At 44.9% G+C, this 19,214-nt stretch overlaps 1 protein-coding gene across 1 annotated transcript; it reads left to right on the top strand.

Annotated features, from left to right (window-relative positions):
* Window positions 1-4,741: 4,741 nt before the first annotated feature.
* On the top strand, window positions 4,742-10,682 carry RPS4X (ribosomal protein S4 X-linked). Its single transcript, XM_030851035.2, has 7 exons — window positions 4,742-4,822; window positions 5,786-5,863; window positions 6,628-6,808; window positions 7,195-7,292; window positions 8,684-8,855; window positions 9,783-9,940; window positions 10,504-10,682. Exons 1-7 carry the CDS (start codon window positions 4,820-4,822, stop codon window positions 10,603-10,605), a joined length of 792 nt encoding a protein of 263 aa, XP_030706895.1. The 5' UTR covers window positions 4,742-4,819; the 3' UTR covers window positions 10,606-10,682.
* Window positions 10,683-19,214: the final 8,532 nt, after the last annotated feature.

Consider the following 19,214-nt stretch of genomic DNA (forward strand, 5'->3'; position numbering starts at 1 on the left):
AGATCAGCAGTTGCCTGGGAGTGCAGGGGGAGGAGCTGGAGTGAGGGGTTACAATGAGACGTGAGGAAACTTGGGGCTGATGGAATTTCACTATCTTAGTTGTGATGATGGTTGCATTGGGTGTATACGCACATCAAAATTTGTCAAACTGTATACTTTAAATATGTGCCATTTATTGTATGTCAATTATTCCTCAATAAAGCTGTTGAAAAAAAATAAGTTTCAGAAGGAAGTAGCCAGAAGTGGTCAGGAGGGAATTGGAGCACTAATTCATTGACTGAGTCACTATGTTCTATGCATTTGATACATCATCTCTGATTCTTACAACAAACTGAGAAGTAAGTATGGTTATCCCTATTTTCCAGATAAGGCATCTGTGGTTCAGAGAGATTAAGCCATTTGCTCAAGGGCACACAGAGATAGATTTAAACTGTGCTCTTTCCATTCTGCCTCACTGTCTCCCAGCAATGTGAGAAAGTGAGGAGAAGCCTGTGCTGGTTCATCGATTGCTGACAGTAAGTTGATCAGGGAATCTGAGGCATGAAACGTTACTCTTTAAGATGGAGAGTGAAGGGCTTGTACCGCTCCACTCTTGGTGTGACTTATGAACATGAACCACTCATACACATAACTTCCCTCTGGCAATCTGGGACAGGATGCTGGGGATGTACATCTCAGTTCCCTACTCACCATGCACTACATGATTTCATTTATGAAATGCTAAAGCAGTTCTTACAAAACAACAGAGAAAACAAAGATCATTCAATATATTACAGTGAGAAAATTGATTCGGCATTTGGGGAAAAACTAGATTTTTTTCAGTTTATCTTTTATTCTATTTATCTTTATCAACCCCAAGTTGATAAAGAATTAAATACATGTTATTAAATAGAATTGAGTATTTAGCAGATCTTTGAACTGAGGGTAACCTTCTAAGCTTTGAAATGACGAGAAGAAATTACAAGAGAAAAGATCAACAGATCTGGCTATATAAAACTTTGAAACTTTGTACATAGAAAAATATAACCAAAAGGAAAGTAACTAATTGGTAAAAATATCTGCCTCAAATATGACAAAAGATGAATTTCTGTGATCTATAAAGCACTCATGCAAATTGATCAGAAAAACACATCCCTCAGGGACTTCCCTGGTGGTCCAGTGGTTAAGACTCCAAGCTCCCAATGCAGGGGGCCTGGGTTCCATCCCACATGCCACATCTAAAGATCCCGCATGCCTCAACTAAAGATCCCGCATGCCGCAACTAAGACACAGTGCAGCCAAATAAATACATAAATATTTTTTAAAAAACACGTCCCCCAAAGATTAATGGGCAGAGATACTTCACACAAGGGGTAATGGAACGAGTAAAGAAGTGTATGGCAAAATGTTTAACCTCACTAGTGATTTTTTGAAGTGCAAATTAAAACAATTACGTTAGTAAAAGTTAAAAATAAGTGATTACCAGGCTGACACGAGTATAGTAAAATTGCAAGGATGCTCTGAGGAAGGTTTTTGGCAATACACATACACCACTATCAAAGTGTTCAGACTCTTAACACAGTGTTGCCTTTCCAACAGCTACTGCCAACCGCTCCCATGGACTAAGCACAGATGTACCAGTTCTCCCAAACGGGAGTCTCCAGCCCAGACCATATACCTGAGCTCAGACTTGTGTCTATAAAACATCTCCAGCTGGTGCCCCCTCCCCCTCAGTAGTTCCCAGTGAATGTACCACTGAGTCACCAAGCCAGAAACCTGGGAATCATCCTAATTACCTCCTTGTCCCTCACCGCTGCACAAACGTCATTTCCCAGTCAGATCCTGCCAATACTCCATCTGCAATGTCTTTTGAATTTCCCCCCTCTTCCTCCTCCTCCTCCCCACAATCACAGACCTGGGTCCCACCCTTCTGTTTCTTGCTTGTGTTGTTGAAACAGCCCTGGCCCATCTCCTCCAAGCCACTCACACTTCCTTCAAACCATTCTACAAGGAGCAGTCAGAGTTATCTTTCTAAAGCACAAAGCTGATCCCGTCCTCTTTAAAATCTTTCAGCGGCTCCCCATTGTCTACCTACAGGTTAAAGTCCAAATTCTTAAGCTTTAACAGCCCTTCGTGTTCCAAACTGCCTCGCCACCATCTTTCCTCTGAAGATCTTCTCCTGGCTTTCCGTCCCCTCCTCCCAGCCTGCCTCTCCCATTGTAATGTGAATTCCTTGAGAGCAGGAACTAGATCTTAATTATCTCTATTTCCCTGGCTCATAATACAGAGCTTGACACAGAGTAGGCACTCAATAAATGTTGGGTGAAGGAATGGTTTTATTCTAAGGTAATCATTCCACTGAAGGAAAAAGCCATATAAAGGAAACTGTTCTCTGTAGCAACATTCATAATAAAGAAAAGGTACAAAAAACTAAATGTTCAACAATAAAGAACTTTTATTAATTATGGGATATCCATTTAATGGAATATGATGCAGCTGTTAAAATACTCATTATGAAGATTATGTAGCAACTCAGAAAGTTTTTATAATATAATAAAAGCAGAATACAAAATAGTCTGTACGCTAGGCCTAAAATTATGTAAAAGTATGCATGCACACAAACTGATCAGAATGAGAACAGGAACAGGAACAAATGAATACAGATGATGTGTTTAGGGTGTTTGGGGATGTACTGTTTTGTGATTTTCTTAGCTCTTTCCCAATTCCCTTTATTGTTGTTAGAATGTCATTTGTCCATAAATACAAATTGACAGAGAAAAAAATATACTGAAAATGCTTTGATTCCGTCAAGTCCTTTGACAAGCTGTGGTACAAAAACAAACCAACCACTGACCTGGGAGGCAAGAGACCAGCCTCCCTACCCCATCCCCCACTCCCAGCTAGCTGCGTGATCTTAAGTAAGATCTTCAGCTCTAACCAGACATTTTTCCTATCCTCTCAAGCTGGAAGTCCCATGGTCTTTCCTCACTCCCAAGTGAACCCCCATCATATCTGTTGGCTGCACCACCATCTTCCCAATGCCCTCAGACTGAATACCTCAAAATGCACCTTCTATTGTCTCATCATCTTCTCTCTCTCTAATCCCCACCTCCAATCAATTGCCCCTTCTTGCTAATAATCATCTATAGCATGCTTTACTATGGATCTAGTTTTAGACAAAGAGGAGTCCCTGCCCTCCTAGTGAATACTGTCTGATTGAAAAGAGCCAACCATTTTTTTCTCTCTTGCTCCTCTGCAGACTGCTGGGGGATGGAGTGGAGGGCAGAGACAGAGACATGTAAAATGGAACCTCCTCGGTTAGGAGCTTGACCCATGGTGGGAGGAGGTCAGGCAGAGGCTGGATGCTCTCAGGGATAGTACAGTGAGACTTGGCACAATGAGTGGGATGTTGACTCAGTTTGTTCATTGAACAAGTATTTACCAAGTGCTGGACATAGCGCTAAGCTCTCTGTTAGGTGGCAAAGGTGAATTAGGCAGGCTCTTTCATGGAGATACTCACAGTCTAGTGGAGGACAGACGAGGAGTTTGAACTGAGGGCTCTGGGACGGAAGAATGTGGGATTCACCCTGCCTGAGGGGACCCGGGGCTCACAGAGCCAGAGGGACCTGAGCTGTATGCATCTCCAAGGCTGACAAGTGGGATTAGGTGCCCAGGAAGGGGGTTGGGCTATTCATGGCAGTTCCAAGCTGAGGGATCATCGGGTCCACAGGCAGGAGGCTTGAAAGAGGCGGCTTTGTCAGAGCAGTAATACCTTGGAGTGGCTTAAGCTTTGAGGTTTGGGATAGGGTAAGGGAGCAATGGGTGTCTGGGTGCAGGAGACAGGAGGTGACGGGCAGAGGGACCTGAGGGGCTAGGCAGGAGGCCCAAGGGCAGTTTCAAAGTAGGGAAATCACAGGATCGGATCTAAGTTTTAGTTAGATAACTGGATGGTCTCTAATGTTCCCTCTCGTCCCTGAGACTTTATGGTAAGTGCTAAATGCGTTGTACAGAAATCGAGGGGCAGAGTTCAAGCAGAGATCCTACCCTCCCACCCCTTACACTCCACCCCCTCGGTAATCTGCAGAGAAGGGAGAGAAAAAAATATTGATTCTTCCCAATTTACAGTATGGGCAGGTTGACTGGCTTGAAGGAACTTGGAAGAAGAAGCAGACAAGATATATGTTTAAGAAATAATATTAGATATTCATTTCAATGTATTCTTTTTTAAATTTTATTTATTTATTTGAAGTATAGTAGATTTACAAAATTGTGTTAGTTTCTGGAGTACAGCAAAGTGATTCAGATATATATATATATACACATATATGTATATGTGTATATATATATATATTCCTTTTCAGATTCTTTTCCGTTACAGTTTGTTACAAGATATTGAACTTAGTTCCCTGTGCTATACAGTAGGACCTTATTCATGTCAATGTATTCTATTGATTATATGATCATGTATATGTGGACCTTAAGTAGCCTCACTTTGCCCTCTCCTTAAAGACAGGGAGCTTGTCTACCTCATCTTTGTTTGTCCAGCACCTCACACAGAATCAGGCGCCCCAGAGGCGCTTGGGAAACACTGGACGGGGGAGGGCGTAAAGGGAGGGAGGAACTCGCCCTTGGGAGACACCCCTTTTTCGGCAGCTGTTCCCAAGCCCCGGACCTCTGACCTCCCACCAGCAGGTGGCAAGATAGCGTCCCCGCGCGCCGCGAAAAGGCGGAGCTAGGCGGAGCTGGGCGGAGCGTCCGAAGCCCCGGCGCGCGCAGCCGTGCAACCTCTTTTCTCGGCGCTCCGGAAGTAGGTGGGCCTCTTTCCGTGCCTAGCGCAGCCATGGTAAGGCAGCTTCTTTGCGAGCTCTTGGGACTCATCAGCCTCCATCCACCAAGGGCTGGGGCTACCAGGGGCTGCGGGGCTCCCGCAGGGGGTGGTCAGGCGGAGGCGAAGGGAGAGCGATTGGTGGGGTGGGCCCAGGGGTGCTCGAGGGCTAGGGCGAACACCGGCTGTTGGCGATGGGTGGTTGGGGGATGATCGGTTCGGCTGGCGAGAAGGCCTCGGTCTCCCGGCCGGCCACACCCGATCACGCATCATGCGGCCCTGGGAGGAGCGTCTTGCTTACCAGGCTGGAGCCCCGGGTGGGCCCAGAGGACAGACGTCGGGCCCGGGGAGGGTGGAGAGTTTTTCCGTCGTGTTTTTGGCACGGCCTGACTTTACGTAGTGTGGCCAGTAAGCCTCTGTATACGGCATTAAAAAGGTTTTCTTCTGCATTTTAAGGTGAAAAGTGATCTCACCTTTAGAGTTTGAGTAAGCCACTGTTGGCACGTGGTTGTGCTGAGGTCAGATTAAGTCTCGCATCTAACACTTTAAAACCTGACATATTTCGAGAAATTGTCTGTTTGATAAGTAGAAGCACAGATTCTGTTGCTGGCTGGCTGTGTGCCAGGAGGTCCAACCCCTGGCTATTTCACCAGCATAATGTCCTAGTAAAAACAGCCTCTAGAAGCATATGCACTTTTAAGTGGTAACATAAATAATTGGAAAAATTGTTTTTAAAGACAGTTAACGTTCTCTGTACAATGAGAATGCTGGTTGCAGTTTGTGAAACCTACAGTATTTTGCTGTATGCTATGTATACATTTGCTTCTCCGCCTTTAATCACGGCCCTGTGCTTTTTACATTGTCCACATTTTGCTGAAGAGGAAACAGATGCTGGTCTTTAGAGAATAGTTGTAGTTGTGTAAACTGTTCTTGAAAAGACCTGAAACTGTTTAACAGTATTAAAATCGAAAACTCCTTCAGGCTCGTGGTCCCAAGAAGCACCTGAAGCGCGTAGCAGCTCCAAAGCATTGGATGCTGGATAAACTGACTGGTGTGTTTGTAAGTATCATTATATTGTAAGCATGTTTTTTGTGTTGTAAATATCTTAAGGGACGTGCCTTTTACAGTTTTATCCAGATATGATTGATGTATTTAAGGGACACACTCTATACTGCTCCTTTATGTGTCAGGCATCCCTGATTACTGTATCCTGAGTTACTCTCTTCTTAAGGGCCCTGTGTTATCTAGCTGTGCCCCACCTCTTACCTAATAATTCTGTGCCTCATTTCTTCCACATACCACATGTATGCAGGACCTCAAATGTTCTTAACGGGCCTGGTCCTCTGAAAGGAAAATGCTGTAAAACTTTAAAGGTCTGGAATAGTTTTGCACACTTTGAATACCTCTTGTTTACCCCAGTTGGGGGGGGGCGGGTGATAGTCTGGTGAATCTCAGGACTTGAGGGGTAGTTTGAGTGAATCCCACCAATAGTTTAAGATAACTTTTTTTTTTTTCTGCACTGTGTCTTCGTGGCTGTGCGTGGGCTTTTTCTAGTTGCAGCGAGCGGGGACTACTCTTGGTTGCAGTGCGTGGGCCTCTCATTGTGGTGGCTTCTCTTGTTGCAGAGCGCGGGCCCAATAGTTGTGGCCCGTGGGCTCCAGAGCACAGGCCCAGCAGCTGTGGTGCACGGGCCCAGTTGCTCCACGGCACATGGGATCCTCCCAGACCAGGGCTCGAACCCATGTCCCCCTCATTGGCAGGCGGACTCTCAACCACTGCGCCACCAGGGAAGCCCTAAGATAACTTTTAAAATCATTTTACAGGCTCCTCGTCCATCTACCGGTCCTCACAAGCTGAGGGAATGTCTCCCCCTAATTATTTTCCTAAGGAACAGACTTAAATATGCCCTAACAGGAGATGAAGTAAAGAAGATCTGCATGCAGCGTTTCATTAAGATTGATGGCAAGGTCCGCACCGATATAACCTACCCTGCTGGTTTTATGGGTAAGTGGTTAATGGTGGGCACTTGGTGCTCCTTGATTTTTTTTTCCTTGATTTTTTTTTATCTCCCTCTCTAAAGTGGTGGGCTTTTTCAGTCTCAGAAATAAAGCATGACTTTCCCTCTCAAGAGTTTTACTTCCATATTGTAGGGCTGCAAATCATAAATCATTTCTCAAAACCAAATTTCAATTCACTTCAGATTTTACGGGTCATAAAAACAGGGTTTTGAAAATTAAAGATTAGCTAGCCATCATTGATCTTAGGAATCCTTGTTAATATTCGAAATGGGAAGCATACGGGGTTTTTTTTCCCTTATAGTGTGGTTATTGTTCAGCATGGGGTTACTGGGGGTCACTATAGTAACCTTAGTTATTACCATTTGATATCAGATGTCATCAGCATTGACAAGACTGGAGAGAATTTTCGTCTGATCTATGACACCAAGGGTCGCTTTGCTGTTCATCGTATTACACCTGAGGAGGCCAAGGTGAGTGTGGCAAGCAGGCTGGGCCTTCCTTTAGTAAAAGTACTTGATTCTAAGTTATTAAGTACGTGGACTGATCCATTGTGGTGAGGTAGGTAGATTAGAATTACTCATAATCTTATACCTAGAAACAGCCAGTCAAGTTAACATCCTCAACAGGGTGCTTTTTTTTTTTTTTTTTTTTTTTTTGCGGTACGCAGGCCTCGCACTGTTGTGTCCTCTCCCGTTGCGGAGCACAGGCTCCGGACGCGCGCAGGCTCAGCGGCCATGGCTCACGGGCCCAGCCGCTCCGCGGCATGTGGGATCTTCCCGGACCGGGACATGAACCCGTGTCCCCTGCATCGGCAGGCGGACTCTCAACCACTATGCTACCAGGGAAGCCCCAACAGAGTGCTTTTTATGGCAGAAACGAATTCTAGCTGAGCAGTGACTTCTGCTTGCCTTTTTTTGAGGCAAGGAGAGTGATTCCTAGGAACGTTTGAGTATCTGAAGTATGGGTCCTTTAAGGATAAAGGGCCAGAAAACCAATATCTAGTTCAATCCTACTGGCCCTTTGTCTAGCTTTACTCTGGGGAGGGGAAAGGTATTAGTGGAGGGGACCAGTAACCCTCGGGGCACTAGTTTGAGGTAACTCAAAAAAGGTTACAGACATTGATTATTTAATCCAGTTTGTTGTGATGGTTTTATGCAAAAGTTCATGGCTTCTTGAATTATTGGCTGTAAGTGAAGGTTAATTCAATTGGATGAATCAGCTAATTTCCTTAGCTACCTTGTTACCAGCAGGCTGGAGGGCATGTCCATTGGCATCAAGGTGATTTGATTTACTTAAAGGATGTCTTGGAGTGAAATGCTTTGTGAAATTGTTGATTAGATGAACTGGTAATACAATTGCAGTTTGTGAGACAAAACTCAATTGTGATGTAGAGGGAGCCATTAAGAGGCACTTGTTAGCTGTCTGGGTGAGTTGGAGGGAAGAATTCAGATGCCCCTTGAGACTTAAACGGCCTGGGGAAGGGGAGGTGATTTGCATTGGAGCAGGGAGGAAATGGTGGTGATCATCCCTCCACCTGGGAGTTTGAGGTTGTGAGGCCTTAAGTGCTTTGAACTTTTAACCTTGGGGGTGATGCAGTACTACAGAGGAAATACATAATAAGAAATAAGAAGGCTGGCCTAGAAGGGGGCAGTGTGCAAGATGAATTTATGGGGGAGTGGGAAGAAAAGTCAGGGACCCCATTATTCAGCTGCAGCTCAGGAAACAGCCTGTTCTGTGTGGGGGCTGGTACCTTCAGCTGCTGGTTGCACCTTTAAGCTGGTGATTTGTGGCTTTGAAAGAACTGTACTCTGGAGCATAGTGCATGTGAGCTAGACTAATGTGGGTAACCCATGTGTTTCAGTATAAGTTATGCAAAGTGAGAAAGATCTTTGTGGGGACAAAAGGAATCCCTCATCTGGTGACCCATGATGCTCGCACCATCCGCTACCCTGATCCCCTCATCAAGGTGAATGACACCATTCAGATTGATTTGGAGACTGGCAAGATAACTGATTTCATCAAATTTGACACTGGTAAGCAGGCTGTGCTACTTAAGCATTCTCTTTAAAGGCCAGACATAAGAGCTGTTCTTTACTTTTATTTTTAAGTTAATTTAATCAAGCCCTATGACTTGCGCAGGGCCTGGGTACAGGGTTTTGTTTGGCGTTTGGGGGGCTTGAGGTGATTCTGATGTGCGCCTAGTTAGCAACAAAAGCTAGATGTCTTTTGTTGATGTAGTAACGGATTGGGAAGGAGGCAACTCTTAGTTTTAAGAAATGTTCAGAGAATCTGTAAGCCCTTATGGTGTCTCATTTTGGCATGGCTTTGTGGTGGCAATGAGGGTTAGAGAGAGGAATATGTTCTGAATTGTGGGGAGGGAAGTCAGCTAAGAATGTTTTCAGTGGGGAGTTGTGAGAAGCTGTGAACAGGTAACTGCTCCAATGCCCAGGTGTATGGTATTTTTACCTCAGGGATCCAAGTGCTTAGAATATTCTGTGTGGCAGAGATGAGGTCTTGTATAACACGTTCTCAGGCCTGCTCCAGATCTCAAAAGCCTCCCCATCCATGGAAGTGGCTTGAGGGCTGGGCAGGGAAGTCTAACAAAAAAGCAGAACAAACTTAATTGAGATAACAGCCCTTTGTAATGCTGTCATCACCCCCCATATCTGTTCACAACAGTAGCAGAGAATTGTGCCTTGGAGGAACAGCAGTAGTCCAGGCAAGACATGGTAAGGACCTAGTGAGGTGGGTGCAGTGGAGTTTATTACATTTATTAGCTGTACAGGAAGGATAGGGGAAATCTTAAAAGAGGGCCCTGAGAGTTCTAGCTTGGGTAACAGATCCATGGAAGTGAATTCAACTGGGAAAAAAAGATTAACTTTGTTGCAGACCTGTCTCTCATTCACTACACAAGGCACGGTTCCTTGCTCTGAGCAGATTGTCTGTTCCTTCCTGCCTAGGTAACCTGTGCATGGTGACTGGAGGTGCTAACCTGGGAAGAATTGGTGTGATCACTAACCGGGAGAGACATCCTGGTTCTTTTGATGTAGTTCATGTGAAAGATGCCAACGGCAATAGCTTTGCCACCCGGCTCTCCAACATTTTCGTTATTGGCAAAGTAAGTCTGGGTCTCTCTGTCTTCTGCCTAGTCCAGAGAAACCTGTACAATGCAGGTACTGGCTGGGATTGCAGTGCCTGGCTCCTGCTGGCTCTGCTGAACCTAGTGTAAAGCCTCCTCTGGGATAGGGCTCACAACAGGGCTGAGGCAGATCTGTGCGTTTTCAGTGTCAGAGAATCAGCGGCGGACCAGTTCACACCTGGGTTGGTGGAAAGTGCCAGTAATGGGATGAATATGCCTTATAGTTAGGTTCTTTCATTTGTGCCTGTGTTGGGGCAGGGGGCGGTGCTTTTTGGAACTAATGCTTGGCCTTGGGCACTATTTCAGTACTTCTGAGACTAATTATGAAGGGTATTGTAGTTTGCATCTACAGATACGGGCAACAAGTTTAAAGTGGGTGTTTCTGATAAACCAGCATCCAAGTGTCTTAAGACTGCCTGACTGTTGCTGAGTGTTTTCACAGACAGGCGTCTCTGTTCCTCTAGATGAGAAGACAAATGTAGCATGTGCCAACCCGTTGATGGTGTGTAGCAGGTTTTGATTCTCCTTGTTTTCTCCTCCAGGGCAACAAACCATGGATCTCTCTTCCTCGTGGAAAGGGTATCCGCCTTACCATTGCTGAGGAGAGAGACAAGAGACTGGCAGCCAAACAGAGCAGTGGATAAAATGATCTCTAAGTGATGTGATTGGGAAAGTCTGTACTTAGAAATAATGCTACGTAATTAAAAGCCTTTTTAGTGTTTGTTGTGGTTTGGGTTTGGGTTTGTTCGTTTGCTTTGATTTACATTTTCCTTTCTACTTTATAACATGAAAAGTAGATTGAATTTTCAGGCAGGCTTGGGCATTCTGGGATGTGAATCTGTGTCTCCTATAGGCCGGACCTGGGTGGTGGTGGGAGGGAGAACACATCAAACTTGGCAAAGAAGGAGCAGCAAGTAACTGAAGAATGGAGAGAGCCAGGGAGGCCCATAAGGCCAAGCTCCCTTACTTGGCTGGGACCTCATTTACCCTGTTCTCTTAGCCTTTTTTAAAGAAATGATTGCCCTCTTTGGTCTTCATTACACTACGCATACACAAGCCTGGCTCATCTGTTTTTCCCACGTCTGTGTCCAGCTCTGGATACAGATCAGTATAGAGTTAGTTATGGGCTCTTGATGTTGCAAAGCAATGCACTTGCTTGGACTTAGTCCTCTATCATTCTCCAGCTGCCACAGCATTCAGTCCTCAGTTCCATTCCTTAGGACTGCAAAACCATGTTTGCTTGCCAGTCTCAAGAAGAGGTGCCCCTGATGCAAAGGGCCAGCTGTTTAGATCTGTTCCTCATTTTAAGCCCTGGGTCTCTTACAACAGTGTCAGTTACCCTGCAGTGTGATAACAACCAGCTCTCCTTCCTGTTACCCTACAATGTGCGTCTTCTGGCTGAGAACAAAAACCGCCTTGGCTTCCTATAGCAGGGCTTTTAAATCTTCATACTATTGGGCCAGATAACTTGTGGGTGGCTGCCCTGTGTATTGTGGGATGTTGAACAGCATCTCTGGCCTCTACCCACCAGATGTTAACAGCATGCCCTTCTGTTCTTCCCTGTTGTGATAACCAGAAACTGACTTCAGCCATAGCGAGATCCCCCATGGGAGCAAAATTGCCCTGTGTTAAGAACCACTGCCCTCTAGATCTCATCATCACCTTCATTTAACATCTTATTGCAGACCACTTAATCTCCCTTGCCCCTCATGGCAGGATTTGGAGTGAAAAACCGTTGTTTTGGACGTCTTCCTCTATCTGAGGCATGATGAACCTGTGAAATCATTGCATATTTAACTGGGCATGTCTAATGGTCATCTCTGGTGCCCAGGCCTGTGGTCCAGTGGATGAGGAAGCCTGTTGAGCTGTGGCTTGGGACAGCATCTCCACTCCTGGCTGCGTCCTGGGCTTGGAGTCAAGCAGTAGAATACTAGTCTTGCCAAAGAACTGAGCAACATACAAACTAGTCAGCAAAAGTAGGATGCATGCCCAGGTGTCTCCCAAGCCCAGGTTTGACCCCACAGGGCATCTCTGCCTTCCATATTGCAGACTAAAGCACAATTGGCTGGGGCCACAGGACTGTTGCTTAAGCAGGAGAAAGGGAATTTCTGCAGAACTGGGTCCAGCCAAATCCAGTGGGAGAGGGGTGTGGAAGTGCCAGACACGTTATTTCAGCCTAATTCTCTTGCCAGGAGTGGAGCTTATCCAGAAAGGTAATTACGATGAGGGGCCAGATCAGAAGTAATCTTTATGGTGCCCCTTGAGAAACAGGCAGGGAAGACTGAAAGGCTAGAGGGCAGGGGTCACTGAATGCTGGTGGATTCTTTTGCACTTTCTAGGTTTGTCCTGAGTCTCAGCAGATGATGTAAATGATTTGAATTTTAGCTAAGGAACCAAAGCAAATATGGGGGATGAAAGGCCTCCAAGTTGGTTCTTTCCACAAGTGCAGTGGTTTCCTAGATGCTGACTGGCCAGCCATCTTTTCCAAATGCAGAATTGGTGTATTTGGCTGCATTCTCTTCACATCACCAGAATTTTTTAAACATTTTAAGTTTATTTTGGTTATTTCTTAAGCTAGCATGTGGATTTTTTTTTTAAGGAACTAGTCCCAATGTGGGTGAAGATTTCCATCATACCAAGTTGTATCGGTGGACTTAGCGAAAGCAGCCTGTATCATTAGAATGAGCTACAGTTTCCAAATATATGGCTTGAGTCTTTGTAGGCTTAAGAAGGCTTCCAGTTTGATTCATAAAATCTTAGAGCTAGAGGGAATCTTAGAGATCATCTCAGCAGAAAGGCAGACAAATGGTCCCAAGATAAAACTGACTGAAGCAAGCAGAACTTTATTGGGTTTGGTTTACTTCCCTTGTTCCTTTAGCAGACTGGGCCTCATGCTCCACTCAGGGCAGCACAGCACAGATTTGAATGAGAACGAGAATACAAACAGCTAGGACTTGTGTAGAACCTTATAGTTCTACAAGAGCCCTCTTGATTCTTTGAGATCCAAATCCTGTGTTGTTTCTAAACCAGATGTTAAAAAAGGGCCATAACCACCCCTCTGCCCCCTGACTCATGCCAATCAGCTCTATACAAAGTCTTTGCCATCTCTTTTCACAGCAAATGCTGTCTTACCAGCTACTCAAGTCAAACACTTTGGACTTGTCCTTGATTCTACTCCTTTTCTTATGTTCCACACATAATTTTATTAGAAAATTCTGTTGGTTCTACCTTCAAAATATATCCAGAGTCCACATTGGGTGATATTTAGGAATTACTGGTCATTTTTTACATGATAATCATAAAGAGTCCTTATCTTTCTGTGACACATAATGAAGGGTTTGCAGAAGAAATGACAAGCAATCTGGAATTTGCTTTAAAATAATCTGGTGGGTGAGGAATATCAAACAGGATTGACCATGTACTGATAATGTTGAAGCTGGGTGATGAGTACATGGGGTTCATTACACCAGTCACAACACTTCTGTATATGTTTCTTTTTTTCTTTTTCTTTTTTTTTTTTTTTTTGACTGCATTGGATCTTCATTGCTGTGCACGGGGTTTCTCTGGTTGCGGCAAGCAGGGGCTACTCTTCATTGCAGAGCACGGGCTTCTCATTGTGGTGGCTTCTCTTGTTGCGGAGCACGGGGTTTCTCTGGTTGCGGCAAGCAGGGGCTACTCTTCATTGCGGAGCACGGGCTTCTCATTGTGGTGGCTTCTCTTGTTGCAGAGCACGGGCTTCAGTAGTTGCAGCACATGGGCTCAGTAGTTGTGGGGCATGGGCTTAGTTGCTCCGCAGCATGTGGGATCTTCCCAGACCAGGGATTTATCTTTGGCTGTGTTGGGTCTTTGGTGCTGCGTGCGGGCTTTCTCTAGTTGCAGTGAGTGGGGGCTACTCTTTGTTGTGGTGCACGGGCTTCTCATTGCGGTGGCTTCTCTTGTAGCAGAGCACGGGCTCTAGGCGTGCAGACTTCAGTAGTTGTGGCTCACAGGCTCAGTAGTTGTGGCACACGCGTTTAGTTGCTCCACAGCATGTGGGATCTTCCCGGACCAGGGCTCAAACCCACGTCCCCTGCATTGGCAGGCATATTCTTAACCACTGCGCCACCAGGGCAGTCCCCTCTGTATCCCCTCTGTATATGTTTGACATTTTTCACAATAAACTTACAAAGGGACAAAAAAATGGTAAGGTGTCTGCCCTCCCCCAGCCCCCAAACAATATCAGACCACTTCTCATCACCTGCATTGCTACTACCCTGGTCTGAGCCACCAACAACTCTGGCCTACATTATAGATTATAGCATTAACCCCTGACTGGCTTCCTGGCTTCCATCCTTACCTCCCTACAGTCTCAACCCAGCAGCCAGAGGAACCCTGTTTAAAGTGTGTAAGTTAGGTCACTCCTCTGCTCAGAGGCCCCAGTGGCTCCCATCTCACTGAGACTAAAGTCCACTGTCATCACAAGGCCCCATGAGGCCCCTACAATCTGGCCTCTGACTTCTTCTCCTACTACTCTCCCCCTGGATCAATCTGTGCCAGCCACTCTGGCCTCCTGCTGTTTATTTTTTGTTTGTTTCATTTTTGTTTTGTTTTGTTTAGTGTTTTGTTTCTCCTGCTGTTTCTTGAACAAGAGAGGTACTCTCCTGTCTTAGCACCTTGCATGGACTCTATACAGCTAGCTTATATTATGAACTTTCAAATATATAGGAAAAGCCAAAAGAGTAGTACAGTGATCACCTGTATAGACGCTAGCTAGATTCAATAATAGTTAACGTTTTGTCACATTTGCTTTATTTCTCTGTGTAGACATGTACACACACATACACACACACCTATTTTTCGAATCCTTCGAAAGCCAGTTGAAGACATCATGACCTTCAGTTCCTGGTGCCAAGAAATGTCAAGTGCTGGCTCTCAGGGGCTCCACTCAAGGAGTTAATTTCCACGTTACCTTGGGTAACTGGACACCCAAGAGAGATGCTGTCTTTTCAGGGAGGACTTATCCATCCTAAATCAGGGAAATCCGCTCATCTGCCCCAGGTTGTTGGGCCTGGAAAATTCCCCAAACCCAAAGATCAATCCTAAAGGCCAAAGAGAGAATGAAAAATGAAAAGGTTTGATTTGCTCAGGCAGGAGTTTGTGGGCCAATTTTTTTTCTCTACCATTTTGATTTCTGAGGATGTGGTACTGTTTGGACAATAAATAACAATAATAAAGAATATTCCCAAGAGACAACAAATAGCCCTTATTAATAATAATAACAACAACAGAAACAAGAAACTTCTCAAGAGCCAACAGCTTTTCAGCTTATTCCAGGGACTTTCGTAGGGATATGCTCATGTGTTTTTCTTAGCTTTTCTAGCAATGGTGAACATGTATAATTAGTGGTGTGCTGGTAAATCTTAAACATCTAGCTCTCTGGAAAAAATGTGTGTGTGTGTGTGTGTGTGTGTGCGTATCTACATAGGTTTATTGTACATTTTACTGATATAAAGGATGTATAGGGCTTCCCTGGTGGCGCAGTGGTTAAGAATCCGCCTGCCAATGCAGGGGACACAGGTTCGAGCCCTGGTCCGGGAAGATCCCACATGCCGCAGAGCAACTAAGCCCGTGCGCCACAACTACCGAGCCTGTGCTCTAGAGCCCGTGAGCCACAACTACTAAGCCTGCATGCCACAACTACTGAAGCCTGCATGCCTAGAGCCCATGCTCAGCAACAAGAGAAGCCACCGCAATGAGAAGCCTGCGCACCGCAGTGAAGAGTAGCCCCTGATCACCACAACTAGAGAAATGCTGCGCGCAGCAACGAAGACCCAACACAGCCAAAAATAAATAAATAATAAATAAATAAAAGGAAGTATAACACAATTTGCAAGTAAGAAAGTAGGCAAGACTCTTTACTGTGAATTCCATATAGCCAGTTGATTCTCACAGAATGTTTCCATTGATTTTTGCCAAACTCTTGTATCCATATCAACCTATCATCATGGTTGCAATTGACAAAGAAATGTAGTTCTGACAAGTGTTGATATTTTTGTTTGCATTAACAAATAAGACAAAAGTGAAACAACCAAGACATATGTTAGAACTTCACTCATTTGTCAATGACATGAACAACTTATTTGCTGAATCAAATAATACTTTTCAAATACTGAGAGAATGTTTCCGTATTTTTTTGTACAATTTACAGTGTAATGGCTACAAGACACAGCACGTTTCTAAGTTTTATCAGCATTTTAACATTTTTCTCCATTAGTTCCTTAACTCTAGACAATCAACAAAACAGTAATCAAGTCCTGATTTGTAGTGTTTACCAATTTCCATAGCCGATTTCAAGCTACCACCATGAACAGGCAGCTGGGAAGAAGTTAGCAGTAGCACACCATTATATAGCATTCTCACCATGAGGATACAGCAGGCGCAAATAACCTCAAGATTATAGATAATAGTAAAATGTAGTAAAATAATTAGGAAGTGATGAGTTTTTAGTATTTATTTATTACCTCTATTGAATATAAGTTACTTGTCAGTTTATATATTAACATTTAGAATTTTTTCTAATTGATATTTTTTTATTGGAGTATAATTGATTTAAAATGTTGTGTTTGGGCTTCCCTGGTGGCGCAGTGGTTGAGAGTCTGCCTGCCGATGCAGGGGACGCGGGTTCGTGCCCTGGTCTGGGAAGATCCCACATGCCGCGGAGCGGCTGGGCCCGTGAGCCATGGCCGCTGAGCCTGCGCGTCCGGAGCCTGTGCTCCACAACGGGAGAGGCCCCAACGGTGAGAGGCTCGCGTATCACACACACAAAAAATAATAAATAATAAATAAATAAATAAATAAAATGTTGTGTTTGGGCTTCCCTGGTGGCGCAGCGGTTGAGAGTCCGCCTGCCGGTGCAGGGGACACGGGTTCGTGCCCCGGTCCGGGAAGATCCCACATGCCGCGGAGCGGCTGGGCCCGTGAGCCATGGCCGCTGAGCCTGAGCATCCGGAGCCTGTGCTCCGCAACGGGAGAGGCCACAACAGTGAGAGGCCCAGGTACCACAAAAATAAATAAATAAATAAATAAATAAATAAATAAATAAAATAAAATGTTGTGTTAGTTTCTGCTGTACAACGAAGTGAATCAGCTATATGTATACATATATCCCCTCCCTCTTGGACCTCCCTACACCGCCCCCATCCCACCCATCTAGGTCACCACAGAGCACCGAGCTGAGATCCCTGTGCTATTCAGCAGGTTCCCACTAGCTACCTATGTTACACATGGTAGTGTATACTTCTGTCAAACCTGATCTCCCAATTCATCCCACCCTCCCCTTCACCCCCTGTGTCCACATGTCTGTTTTCTATGTCTGCATCTCTATTCCTGCCCTGCAAATACGTTCATCTGTACCATTTTTCTAGATTCCACATATATGCGTTAATATGCGATATTCCTCTCTTTCTGACTTCATTCTGTATGACAGACTCTAGGTCCATCCATCCACATCTCTACAAATGACCCAATTTCCTTCCTTTTTATGGCCGAGTAATATTCCATTATATATATGTACCACATCTTCTTTATCCATTCATCAGTTGATGGACATTTAGGTTGCTTCCATGTCCTGGCTATTGTAAATAGTGCTGCAATGAACATTGGGGTACATGTGACTTTTTTTTTTAATTTATTTTTGGCTGCATTGGGTCTTTGTTGCTGCGCATGGACTTTCTCTAGTTGTGGCGAGCAGGGGCTACTCTTCGTTGTGGTGTACAGTCTTCTCATTGCGTGGCTTCTCTTGTTGCGGAGCACAGGCTCTAGGTGTGCGGGCTTCAGTAGTTGTGGCTTGCGGGCTCTAGAGCGCAGGCTCAGTAGTTGTGGCACACGGGCTTAGTTGCTCCGTGGCATGTGGGATCTTCCCAGACCAGGGCTCAAACCCATGTCCCCTGCATTGGCAGGCGGATTCTTAACCACTGTGCCACCAGGGAAGTCCACATGTGACGTTTTGAATTATGGTTTTCTCAGGGTATATGCCCAGTAGTGGGATTGCTGGGTCATATGGTAATTCTATTTTTAGTTTATTAAGGAACCTCCATACTGTTCTCCATAGTGGCTGTATCAATTTACATTTCCACCAGCAGTGCGAGAGGGTTCCCTTTTCTCCACACCCTCTCCAGCATTTATTGTTTGTAGATTTTTTAAATTGTGTCACTTCCTCTTCAAAGCTTTTTGTTCAAACACACTGCCTGTAGAATCAGGTCCAAATGCCTGGGCTACCCTTGCAAGCCCTCCCCAATGTGGTCCTAAGCTATTTTCTCAATAGGGGAAAACACGCTAGCTCCCGATTCCCAGGTTTCTATTCCCTGCAACTTCTTTGTTGGAGTCAGACTCACATAGTCACCTGCCACCCGGAGTCTCCTCTTGGACATCTCCTCAGCATGTCCCAAGTAGAATGCATCCTTTTCCTCTCCCTCCTGCCCCCACAGTGCTTCTATTCCTATAGTCAATGATTTTCTTTTTGGCCCTCAAATTTACCCTGTTCTTGTCTCTCTTCATATTATTTGGACACTTTTTTCTTACAGGAACATTTTTTTTTCATTCCATTCTCCTGCACTCCCCTCCCCTATCTGTTTTTTCTGGCGGACTCTCACCCATCCTTCCAGTCTCAGCTGAGATGTTGCTTCCTCTGGGAAACCTCTGGGAAGAGTAGGGGCCCACGGCCCACCATTTCCCTGTTCTTCTCATCATGGAATTTACCACACTGTATTATAATTGTCTATTTAATTGTCTGTCTTTTCCAGGAGACTGTGAGATCCTAAAGGCTAATCTTGCTCACTGCTGTATCCCCAGTATCTAGCCCAGTAACTGGCACATTGTGGGTGCTGAATGAATGAATGAATGAGAGGTATATCCTGCAGTTCCCCTACAAATCCTTCCCTCCATCTGTCTTGTATCCTTACTGCACACCTTGTACTTTTTCATTTTCAAAAAACAAAAGCCACTGTTTTTGCTTGTGCTTAAGGGGACAAGGTCAGAAAATGTCACCTTCTCAAATTGGAACTAATACAATCAACAATAAATAGATGAGATCAGCCATCTGCAAAATAATCCACTTTAAGTGTTGGTTTGTAAATGTGGTACCAATGAGACAAGGGTGCTTCTCAGGTCTCTATGGTGACCAGCATGTTGCCACAGGCTGGGAATCTGCCAAATATAAAGAAAGCAATAATGTCAATCAATTGTAACCTGATTGCTGGAGATAATGCTGTATAAG

This window comes from Globicephala melas, chromosome X (assembly GCF_963455315.2).
Source record: "Globicephala melas chromosome X, mGloMel1.2, whole genome shotgun sequence".
In the NCBI taxonomy this organism is placed as follows: Eukaryota; Metazoa; Chordata; class Mammalia; order Artiodactyla; family Delphinidae; genus Globicephala; species Globicephala melas.